Raw genomic sequence first — 12,953 nt, 5'->3', positions numbered from 1 at the left:
TTCGATTGGAGTTTCTCACATTATATACTAACAGTTCCGTCTGTTCTTGTTTTATTAATTATCAACCATAATATTTCAGATCGCAAAAAGAAATCTTGACACATTATAGATCTTACAACTTCCAGACCTATTTTTGATAAACTCATTTGCCTTATTTATATTTTTATTCACTAACTGTGCGAACGTTTGTTACATTTGTCCCGCACTTCGTAACGTCAAACCCCGGCCGGTTCGTTACGACACAGCTATCAAAGGGAACTCGCATATATAACCTACATTATTACACATGATATATAATCACGCATCCGACGATATATTTACACTTGACAATATTCCGCGCACTCTGGTTTAATTGAAAGATTATCTCAGTTGACACTTATTTCCAATGGAACGAAATAATGAAATATTGAAAAGTTTCATTGACATAAGCATCGCGCATTTTTTTATATTTTTCATTTTCACACACAGTCACAGTCTACATTTACGCGGCCCCTTTTATACCGGTTTAGTATACCATAAGTTTAACAAAATAAATATTCGTATACACTTTGTTAGATGACGCGAAAATTATTTTTATTTTCCCGCACGCACTTCCTAACATCATAACCCCAAACGTCAACACGACGTGAAACTTCGGCTGGTAACTTTCGAGTGATTAGTGATTTCGAGCTCTCGAGCTCCTCAGCTGTCCGCCAAACTTCCTTGCTCTTTTTATTGAATGTCATTGGCCCAAAAATTCTCTCACCTTTCATTGGTTGCAGCAAAATTTCTCTCACCAGGGATTTGGTGATCATGGGGGCCAAGGGGCCTATGTTTGTAGCGGGTGGAGTACGCGTATACAGATGCGTCAAATCCTGAATGTGTTAGTAACTTTTTCATAATCCCGTGCAAAGTTTTTTCTCAGGAATTACGACACTGATCATGCTGATTTTGGGTTCATTCGACAGAGAACTTCTTAATTAGCTAAAAGTTCAATTTTCAAAGCCGTACATAACTCATGAGTTTCGTAATTTAAGAAAATCACAAGCGAATCCACCACCGCGAATCGTTTTATTCAGAGAAAGTATAGTCTCGGCGAGAGCCTCAGGCCAGCAGACGACAGGGCTATCAATGTACTTGTCTCGAGACTCTACCGAGTCTCTTGATTATGGAATTGTTCTAAGAAGCTTTTAAATCCAAAAAAATCACGTGAATGCTAATCATTTCTTACTCCATGGTGGCAGAGACTTATAAGGAAATCGATTCTTTTCAGACTTTCAGGATCCTCTGATATTATTCACAAAATTCGACTTCGATTGGATCGATACAAATTATGTTTGTATATGTGTTAAAAGTACTTGTCCGGCCCACCACTATTCATTCAATAAAAAATCAATTATAAAAAAAACGAAATTGTACGGCAGAATCTGGATAAAACGTTTTTGAAATGCGATTCATTATTAATTTAATGTTCTTAATAATAGTATAGGTTAGATCTTATTCCGAATGGAATTGGTTCGCTGGAAGAATAAGTGGGAAGTAAAATTGTCTAAATTCCCTCTGTATGAATATTTGTGCTCCATCAGTTCTAGAAAAGCCCTGATTTTATTTGAATGATCAATATTAATGGAAAGTGATGGGCCGGACAAGTACTTTAACTCATATTTAAACATAATTTGTATCGATCCAATCGACGTCGAATATTGTGAATAATATCAGAAGCTCCTAAAAGTCTGAAAAGAATCGATTTTCTTATAAGTCTCTGCCACCATAGAATAAGAAATGACTAGCTTGCATGTGATTTTTTTGGATTTAAAAGCTTCTTAGAACAATTCCATAATGTTGAAATTTGGAGTTACTCATAAATTACTTATCCCTCGATTGATATCATAAATTTTAGTGCTGCACGTAAATTAGATGTAATTTTTTTTAATTGATTTAGCCCTCCGAATCAACTAAGAAGAATGAGGCATCGGTTTCCAAAATGATTTCAAGCGCGATTTTTCGGTTTTTATTTTTACTTGTCATTTGATTCTTTTGACACTTTAAAAAATAGATACAGATTATTTTTTTTTAAACATAATGTTTTTTCAAGATTTGTGAAATTTTTTTCGAATTGTTCAGTATTTTTTTTATAAAATAATTTTTTTACAATTTTTAAAAATAATTTTTTTCAAAGTTTGTTTTATGGATGGAATTATCAGCAACCGAGGGACCACCAATGTACTTGTCCCATCCTTCTTTTTCCTAGGGGAAGTTTATGGTTTTAGAAAATTATTTGAAACTAAGGTAGCGACCTTTTAATACTGGGCGTTCCTTTTGTACTTTTTGAAGTTTTTATATTTTTACTATATATATTCTGTAGTTGTTATTTGGGGTCAAAATTTATTTTACCCTTTCCGACCCCTAAATCGGTTCGAAGTACATAAAAAATCTTTTCAGATTTTTACAACAATGCTTAAACTTCGACCACGGAAGTTGAAGTTTTCCGTTTAAAATACATAGAGTTTTTCTGCGTTTGTAGTCATGATTTTACTATGGGCCCCAATATATCTGGAGAATCTCGAAATTTTCAGAAATTTCTTTACAAGCATGTTGCTACATTGGAAAAATTTCCAAAACTCTCACCCTCAAAATGTTGCATAGCATCGCTATACTAATCCATTAAGAGGATGGATCAGTCGGTATATCGCAACCATTAGTGCGAGAGAAATAGTTGCAAATTTCGAAATCGAAATTCTTTGACAAAGTTTGACCGATTAAAAAAAGGCTCTGTCAGTCGATTTTTGCCATCGTTCTGCGTAGGCTGACAGAGCCTTTTTTTAATCGATCAAACTGTGTCAAAGAATTTCGATTTCAAAAATTGCAAGTGAGGTTAGTCGACTAATCCATACTCTTAAGGCGCAAAATGACAATTTGGACACGCAATTTCAAGTACGCAGTTTTAACTGAGGAACAAAAGAAAAATTCTTCCAAATCTGATATAGGGAGTTTTTGAGGGTGCTCTTTAAGAATTTGGCATTTATTTTGTAAAATTAACTTCAAATTTTTATTATCTTTGCGTTTTTAATTAAAAAATCAACAATTTTTGACGGTTTTTTTCCTTCAAATCGATTTTCGTTATCGCTGCTGCGCTCGAATAACCATATTATCACCAGCAAAGGTGCTCTTGATGTCTGACCTTTCCAGAACACTGGGTATAAACACTTTTTTCTCACTTAGATTTTGCAAAATGGCGGTTTTTGCAAAACAGCATGATGTAAATTTGCATGATATTTTTCTCTCAAAAGTCTCGATTTAACAAAGAAAATTTACAGAACAAAAAATGTTGAGAATCATCTAAAGAATACGTGTGATTTTTTTCAAAAATTTTCTAGCTGTTTTTGTATTTTCTTTTTTTTAATAACGAAAAGCAACAAAACTTAACAATGAAGATTTTGAGTTAATTTTACAAAATAAATCCCAGATTCTAAAAGAGCAGCCTCAAATATCCCCTATATCAGATTTGGAACAATTTTTCTTTTGTTCCTCAGTTAAAACTGAGTACTTGAAATTGCGTGTCCAAAATTGTTGTTTTGCGCATTAATAGGTTAGTATGGTGATGCTATACAACATTTTGAGGGTAGGAGTTTTGGAAATTTTTTCCGTGTAGCAACATGCTTGTAAAGTAATATCTGAAAATTTCAAGATTTTCCAATCGTATTGAGGCCCACAGTAAAATTGTGACTACAAACGCAGAATAAGTCCATGTATTTTAAATGGAAAACTTCAACCTCCGTGGTCGAAGGTTAAGCATTGTTTTAAAAATCTGAAAAAATTACAACATTACTTTTTATATATTTTGAACCGATTTACGGGGCTGAAAGGGTAAAATAAATTTTGACCCCAAATAACGACCACTCCAATAGTTATATTTTACTATGGGAGGCACCACCATCGATTTTGAGCTGGTCACGTGAGCTCGATGACTTTTGAGAGAGAAGAAAGTCTTCTTTCTTTCAAGTTTTCGATCCATAAGAAATTTTTCAGAATTTTTTGAAATTAAAAAAAAATTCAACCTTGAACAATCCCTCAAAGAATAGGAGGAAAAAGTTGTATTTACTTTCAAAACACTGGAATTATTTTCCATTTCATTTATAACCTTTTTTTTTTTATTTTTCATTGAGTTTTTCATTGAAAAAAAACCGTGCCTCATTTTGACAAAATAATCAACTGAATGACAGGACTTGTCACTCCAGTGCTGAAAACTAAAAGCAGTTTTTTCGTTGAGAAACTCATTTTAACCCATTAACGTCCAAGCGTCCCAATTTTTTACCAAACTTTCAACGTGATTATTTTTTATGTTATCAGCGTTGAAAAATAGTACATTGTGTATCAAGGAGGCAAAGTGGATCTTTTACGCCGAGCGCGCGCAGTAGCGCGCGAGGCGAAGACGAGTATTTTAACTCCTAGGAGTTAAAAGTGGTGTTTTAGTGGTGAGGAAAAGCGAGGAAAACATGGTTGCGTTACATAAAATTTATTTTCACATATATCGACGTAGAATTTTATGCTTTTTCAGAATATTGGCACAAAATTCCGATTAGACATAACAGAAAAAAAATATTGCCGATTTAAACGTGAAAAACCTCAACATTTTTAAAAAAAAACTTTTTTTGTATTTTTTTTGCAATGTTACCGCAAAGAATTCATACTGTAATCATGATCAGGGGTGTTCGCAATAGTTGAAATTCAACAGGGAATTTTCATGTAATCATTGAACCACTTCTTTTCACAATACTAGGGTCACCGTGCGCGCAAGCGCGCGCTTGTCTTTAATTATTTTAACACTTTTTAAATAAAAATATTACTCAGGACTATTGTTTCGAATAGTTCATTGCAAAAATCACGGTACCTACGGTCGAATAGTAATTGCGTAAGATCACTCTTACTAAATTACTCCATCACTTCACTCTTATGTCGATTAATAAATTTATCTGATACGATCGCGATCGAATGTGTTGCAATTGTTTCCTCGTTTTTTCTACGATCTGAAATACGCACGTGAACGAACTCCGAGCACAACAACGACAGCCAATCGAAGTACATCTATAGCAGCTTCAAAAATAACTCGCACTTCGAGATTTCGTGACAACTCTTCTTTTATGAAAGCATGGCGGCGAAAACGTAAATATTCTACAAAAACATAAGGTAATTTTTTTCTCGGAAACTATTAGCTTAGCACAAATTATGTAAGTACAAAAATATCTTAGAATTGATCTAACAAGGAAAGGTACTTTAGTGTCCGCCTCTGATTTTGATAATTTTTTTCTATGTTATAGTCCATCCAAAAATAAGAGACACGTATTTTTTTTTATCGGCCGAAAGTTATTTTTAAGGGGTGAAATCAACCCTCAAAGTTCGGCATGTTTTGCGTCTGGTAGAGTGTTTCATATAGAAGCACTCAACCGATCGAAACGAAACCAATTGCAAAATGTTTGGCATGTCAAATAACCCATATGACATGTCCATCTTCTTATGCACCCTTACGGCAAAGGGGTGAACCACCCCCGAATGTTCAGAATTTTTTCGTATAACAAAAACTTACAATCCGATTTTAATAAAACAAACGCCATTTTGCAGAGCAAAAAAAAATAAAATCGACGTGTTTTCGGGTTTTCCTCAGATCAAAAAAATTGAGGGGGTAAAACACCCTTAAAATATCAAATTTTGTTTTGAGAACTGGCCCCTTCCAGTTTTAGTATTCTTTTCATAGAATGTAGCTTATCAAAAAATAAGAAACACGTATTCTTTTTTATCGGCCGAAAGTTATTTTTAAGGGGTGAAATCAACCCCCAAAGTTGGGCATGTTTGGCATCTGGTAGAGCGTTTCATATGGAAGCACTCAACCGATCGAAACAAAACCCATTGCAAAATGTTCTGCATGTCAAATAACCTATATGACATGTCCAACTTCTTATGCACCCTTACTGCAAATGGGTGAACCACCCCCGAATATTCAGAATTTTTTCGTATAATAAAAACTTACAATCCGATTTTAATAAAAGAAATGCCATTTTGCAGAGCAAAAAAAAATGGACGTGTTTTTTGGTTTTCCTCGGATCAAAAAAATTAGGGGGGTAAACCAGTCCTAAAATCTTGAATTTCACTTTGCGCATCGAAATGTTGACATTCAATTCATATGGTTCCTTTATCATTGCGTATCGACTTATATGTTGAATAATATTTATTTCACATATTCATTGGCTGACATCATAATCGTATAGAGAATCGAATACTTTGACATGCTTTACGTGAGAAGTGTTAGTTTTCGTTCTACAGGTTCTACTATGACATCTTTAAACGGTTCTTGAAAATCTAATGTCGTATCTTCCACGATTTCTAACCGATTGAACTCTGCCATAGAAGCCTTCAGAATTCTCTCGAAACTTTCTTTCAATTCCACTTCATTATTGTTAACAGGACTGTCAGGAATGTTCATTACTTCAAATGTAAGAAGCAACAGTCTTATTACGTTCATTGGGTTGATAGACATGTTCATGACAATACGTTATTCACAATAGCGGACACGATAGTGACAGATAAACAATCAAACAGCAACTAAACTTCTGGAGTAATATAAGTAATATACGTCAGTTTTAGCTTCTTCATCTTGAGTGGGTGGCTTAATCGGACATCATCACAAAAACAGATTTTTTTATTTTTTCGGTTATCTCTCAAGCATTAGGCTGAGCGAGCTGGCTTTTTTAAGAATACATGGCTACGAGAAAGAAAGTTTCGAGAGAATTCTGAATGCTTCTATGGCAGAGTTCAATTGGTTAGAAATCGTGGAAGATACGACATTAGATTTTCAAGAACCGTTTAAAGATGTCATAGTAGAACCTGTAGAACGAAAACTAACACTTCTCACGTAAAGCATGTCAAAGTATTCGATTCTCTATACGATTATGATGTCAGCCAATGAATATGTGAAATAAATATTATTCAACATATAAGTCGATACGCAATGATAAAGGAACCATATGAATTGAATGTCAACATTTCGATGCGCAAAGTGAAATTCAAGATTTTAGGACTGGTTTACCCCCTTAATTTTTTTGATCCGAGGAAAACCAAAAAACACGTCCATTTTATTTTTTTTGCTCTGCAAAATGGCATTTCTTTTATTAAAATTGGATTGTAAGTTTTTATTATACCAAAAAATTCTGAATATTCGGGGGTGGTTCACCCCTTTGCAGTAAGGGTGCATAAGAAGTTGGACATGTCATATAGGTTATTTGACATGCAGAACATTTTGCAATGGGTTTTGTTTCGATCGGTTGAGTGCTTCCATATGAAACACTCTACCAGATGCAAAACATGCCCAACTTTGGGGGTTGATTTCACCCCTTAAAAATAACTTTCGGCCGATAAAAAAAAATACGTGTTTCTTATTTTTTGATAAGCTACATTCTATGAAAAGAATACTAAAACTGGAAGGGGCCAGTGCTCAAAACAAAATTTGATATTTTAAGGGTGTTTTACCCCCTTAATTTTTTTGATCTGAGGAAAACCCGAAAACACGTCGATTTTATTTTTTTTTGCTCTGCAAAATGGCGTTTGTTTTATTAAAATCGGATTGTAAGTTTTTGTTATACGAAAAAATTCTGAACATTCGGGGGTGGTTCATCCCTTTGCCGTAAGGGTGCATAAGAAGATGGACATGTCATATGGGTTATTTGACATGCCAAACATTTTGCAATTGGTTTCGTTTCGACCGGTTGAGTGCTTCTATATGAAACACTCTACCAGACGCAAAACATGCCGAACTTTGAGGGTTGATTTCACCCCTTAAAAATAACTTTCGGCCGATAAAAAAAAATACGTGTCTCTTATTTTTGGATGGACTATAACATAGAAAAAAATTATCAAAATCGGAGGCGGACACTAAAGTACCTTTCCTTGTAAGAATATACTCAATTTTTTTAAAAATTTTTGAGATGATTTTTGGTTTTCCAAAATATCAAAAATATTAAAATTGCCAATTTTTTTTTCTTCAAAAATTTGAGGGTATTCTTTGACCAATTCTAAGATATTCTTGTTCCCAGATAATTTATGCTATACTCAATAGTTTCCGAGAAAAAAATTAGCTTATTTTTGTAGCATATTTACGTTCTTGCCGTCATATTGTAAAAAGGAGTGGTTCAATGATTACATGAAAATTTCCTATTGAACTTCAACTATTGCGAACACCCCTGATCATGATTACAGTATGAATTCTTTGCGGTAACATTGCAAAAGAAAAAACAAAAAAGTTTTTTTTTTAAATGTTCACGTTTTTCACGTTTAAATCGGCCATATTTTTTTTTCCTTTATGTCGAATCGGAATTTTGTGCCAATATTCTGAAAGAGCATAAAATTCTACGTCGATATATGTGAAAATAAATTTTTTTTCAGCATTAATAGTTTGAAATCGTTGTGACATAAAACCGGTATATTCGCTTATAGTAGAGTGCGGCAGGCCTCTCGTTGCCTGTCTCTTTTCTTTCAATACTTGGCCTTGAAATGCTACCGCATCTCTTGGAAAATTAAACATTTTTTCTTAGTAAATGCACCGTTATCTTGCAATTACATGCTTACGGAGCTAAAAATCGAATCCACACTTCAGTAGTACGAACATCGAAGTCACAATTCATCCACTTGTATGATGAAAGACTGCATGATAAGACTCCTGTGCCATGGAATAAAAAAATGGACTTGAAAAATTGCTACTTTGTTATAGAAAAATGTGTTATGTCAGAATTTATTCCATTATATTATGAGTTTAATTTTTCGCCGATCAAACCATTTCTCGATAAATGGCAACTATGTCAGATGCCTCGTGTCCAAAATTTTATATTCCTCGACTAGTTTGATTCAAATCGTGCGAAAAAATTTGAAAAGTAGCGTCAAGTAGCACAAATCCGGGTCTAGTTTTTCCAGTAGTGTAGGGGTTGAATTAAACCAATCCCCATAAATGTTGTTATAACCGTTATGGGGGCGAATAAACCGTCTCGTAATTTTCATTATTTTTATGCAAATGTAAAAATTCTCAAAATGAAAAAAGACTACACCCAGCATCTTGTAATTAAAACGAACTTTTCGATTTTTTTTATATTCAAATAATAATTCCAATATTCACGATGAATTTTACAATATTCAATTCGTTCATTTAGAACCGGGCACTGCGTTTAAATTTAGAACCCGGCCTATTCTTCTTAAAATTCTTCTTATAATTCTTCTTAAAATTCTTAAGATTCTTAAAATGATATATGATTATTCTCAAACTCTAGGAAAACTTACAAGTACGCAAGTAGTTGATGCTTCGAGCTGATTGGAGTTTTGCATTTATATCCAGGAATAATTGCAATTTCACGTTCCTCCAATTGTAAAACTTGAGAATCATTGCCGAAAATGCCCATCGGATGTAGAGAGACGTAAGGCTTGCCTTTTGTGTGATATAATTGTTCGTTCATCGACTGCAAATAAAATAAGAATATTTTCTTGTTCATTCTGTTTCCCATAAATACTATCGATAACATTTTTTTTATCGAACCACAACTTCAGGAGTTTGATCGAGATTAATTAGAAAAGTTTCTAACTCTCGACTGCCCGTAGGGCCAAAAAAACGGGAGTTATGCGTTTCACGACGATCAGTGGGTGGGGAGATATTCCTTTGTCGCCAGTTTTCTGGAAAACGGTGATAGTAGTTCCGACCACTTTTTGACGTAACTTTCTATATACGCCGGATAGTGTTCTTATTTGTAGTATATGTCAAGATTCATCGCGAACTTTTTTTTTATTTAACTTTAAAAACTTTAACGTCACACATCGTTTGAACATATCCCAATATAAAAGCAATACTCCATGCTATCTCGTAAGGCGAGAAGTTTGGTGACGTCGTCACCAGCACTTGAGATGCCTGAGGACACTTCGCCTCGCTTAGGGAGTACAATGGGGCCGTATGCCCAAGGGCTAACGGATTTGGGTCTTGACGAGAAGGGCTGAGGTAGATTTGAACGAGACGCGGAGTGGAACACACCACTCCACTAGAACCTGCTAATATCATTGTGCAATACTTCTGTTGTTAAATAAAGTCGGAAGCTTAATCAGTTAGCTTGTCCAAGGTTTCTTACAAATATGACCATATTTCGATCATCGACTATTTCACACCATTGTATGTCGCTAGTTTTTTTTTTGTATTGTCCCCCTGCGTCGAGGCTATTTGCCTATTACAGGGTCGGTCCGGGTCAGTAGCCTGTCCCCCCTGGGGGTCTGGTCCGGATCAGTAACCAGGCCCCCATGCGGCCGCACCCGACTTTCCCCCTCTGTAGCGCATTTGCCATGGCACTCGATTCCATGGGCACAGGGAAATTGCGGAAAACCTGTGCCACTACAGCTCGGCCCTGGGCTCGCTTCACGGTATCGGAGCTACGTCGCGCCTTGTCGCGGGAATGTAAATATGAACTACAGTCATATACATGTGTCACACAGGTACAGGTACCTGTGTGTAACCCATACATACGTCTGGAGCTACGCCACGTTCATATTTAATTCTCGCTCCTGATGCTCTGGTTAGGAGGCAAGCACGCTAACCACTAGACCAGAGCGCCCGGTGTATGTCGCTAGTTTCACTCCGAGCTTTTTCAAGATAGGGTTGTCCCAAATCGACAGTGGCGGCCAAGTGGCCAAGTGTGTAAACTCTACCCTATATACAAATATATCCATAGATATATCATTCGCGATCGTACAACGGTGGGGAATATATATATATAATATAAAGTTTACACACTTGGACACTTGGCCACTGTTGAGTTGAGACGTGTTTGAGACTTTATGGTTTTCCAATATAAAAAAAACGTTAAACAACCAGGAGAGGGATTTTATGAAATAAAAAAAAATTGAGCTACATCGGAAATAAAAAAAAAATACTAGAAACAAAATGAATACATTTCTTACTTCATTTTTCATTTTATCATTTTTTATCAGTAAAAAAAAATAAATCTTAGAAAAAAACAACAATGCAAAAAAGATATGTGTTTCCAGAAAATACTTTATCTTCAAATTCCTTTGCTTAAGAAAATAGAAGTAAACTTTGAACAAAATGTTTTAAAAAAACATTTAAAAAAATTCCTGAATTGAAAAACCGTACAGCGTATTGAAAATAAAATGAAGTCGAGAAAAAAATGAATGTCAGAAAAAAACAACATTGTAAAAAATTCGTTTCCAGAAAATGATTTATCTTCAAACTCCTTTTCTTAAGAAAATAGCAGTAAACTTTAAAAAGACTGAAATAAAATAGATGAAATATAATTAAGATAGATAAGAAACTATTTAATTGTCAAGTACTACTCCCTCGAGATTCGATTCCTATGGTTAATATTGATTGATGGTAGGTAAGTCATTTATATACAAAAATAAAAATGTTATTATAATTGTCGAAGTTGAATGACACTACAAAGAATGAAGGTGATAATAAAAAAAATGTGATCTCACAAAAAACTAAAATATATTATGAACTCAATGGAATTTAATTTTCGTCGGGAGATGTCTCTAATCAAATCATTAAGTAAGAACTAGAGACATCTCCCGACAAATATTAAATTTCATTATGTTTTTTAAACATTTTGTTCAAAGTTTTTTTTGTTATGGAAGTGTAAAAGACCCGGAATATATTTCGAGAAATTAAGATAATTGAAGTGTTTAATTTCTATTCCTGCCTGACTTCGCCCATCCCGCTAATATAGCTAAGCGTCTCAACTTGTCGAATTCTTTCCCTTCCATTGTATCGCTTTGGCGACTGGCGCCCACAGAAATAATAGCTTTTCCGGAATCTTAAAACAATTCGAGGGAATGAATTTGACTTTTGTGGCTTTCAATAAAATAACGGCAACAAATTTGAAATGGAAACAAATTGAGAATATGTGCCCAAAAAGCTTGCATACACGATGTGACGTGAATTAAAAAATTCTTTATTACCTTGCAGTAATTGAATTCGTCCGCCACTGCAAATTGTGGATATAATCCGCTGCACAAAATCAATTTGAGTATCGTTAAATCCTTATATGAACAGGCAGTTGCTGCGGCTAATAACTGTTGAACTTGTGACGAATCGTTTTTCATACGAAATTCAACATCTTTAATATCAATTTCATTGTCGTTTTTCTCGTCATCCTCGATTTCAATGTCATGTATCTCGAGTTTCAATTGTTTTCGTTTTCGTTCAGCCGATTGGCTATAATTCCTTTTGAGAGACTTTAACAATTTCAATTCTCCGTGCCTCATCGAACGTTCTGCACTCGATACCGCAACTTTCGATTCTGATAAGTTTTTCAGTAAATTACAGTCCTGAAAATATGAAAATGAATGTTTGAGCTATAAAGTCCAATATTTGCCTTTTTTTAATATCCAAATTGACTGACGTGGAGTAATTCTTTGAATTGGGCTCGCAGCTTTGTCATTTCATAGAATCTTTGCTCTTCTATGCCTCGTCGTTTACACCATTTTCGACTGGAGCTCCAACCAGATCTGGATTCATCACTATTTTCTTGCTTGATTTTCAGCCACTCCTTGTATGCGTTCAATAAAGTTATAGGATCCCCATGATCGGACTCTAATTTTTTTCTTAAAGTCTGCAATACGAGAACAATTAATACCTTAATTTTTGGGTAAATAATTGAAATCATCGAGGGTTTATACAATTCGTTCTTCATTGCAATTTCTTTATTTTGATATTTTTTTATAAATTATACCAAATATGATTTAAATGAACGCAAATAATGAAATAATTTGATCTTTCACACTTTTGTTTTATTGTTTTTTTTCTTCAAATATACGTAGAATTTAAATTATTCAAATAGCTGAACGATATTTCTTTCACACATTTTACACTGAATATGAAATGATTAGCAAAGGGACGTATCAGTGAGACATTGCCAAATTCATAAAACTTGCTTTCT

At 34.4% G+C, this 12,953-nt stretch overlaps 1 protein-coding gene across 3 annotated transcripts in view; it reads right to left on the bottom strand.

The window, feature by feature from the left end:
- LOC122409317 (probable ATP-dependent RNA helicase DHX34) overlaps positions 1–12,953 on the bottom strand; it is a 103,876-nt gene that overhangs the window by 76,977 nt on the left and 13,946 nt on the right. For all 3 annotated transcript variants that reach the window (XM_043416784.1, XM_043416785.1, XM_043416786.1), the window contains 3 exons: positions 12,417–12,626; positions 11,974–12,342; positions 9,298–9,473 (listed from right to left, as the gene is read on the bottom strand). In XM_043416784.1, the coding sequence (XP_043272719.1) occupies positions 9,298–9,473; positions 11,974–12,342; positions 12,417–12,626 (755 nt within the window). The remainder of the gene's footprint in view (positions 1–9,297; positions 9,474–11,973; positions 12,343–12,416; positions 12,627–12,953) is intronic.

This window comes from Venturia canescens, chromosome 4, assembly GCF_019457755.1.
Source record: "Venturia canescens isolate UGA chromosome 4, ASM1945775v1, whole genome shotgun sequence".
In the NCBI taxonomy this organism is placed as follows: Eukaryota; Metazoa; Arthropoda; class Insecta; order Hymenoptera; family Ichneumonidae; genus Venturia; species Venturia canescens.
Note: the sequence above shows the minus strand (reverse complement) of the source record. Positions and strands in the feature narration are given on the sequence as shown.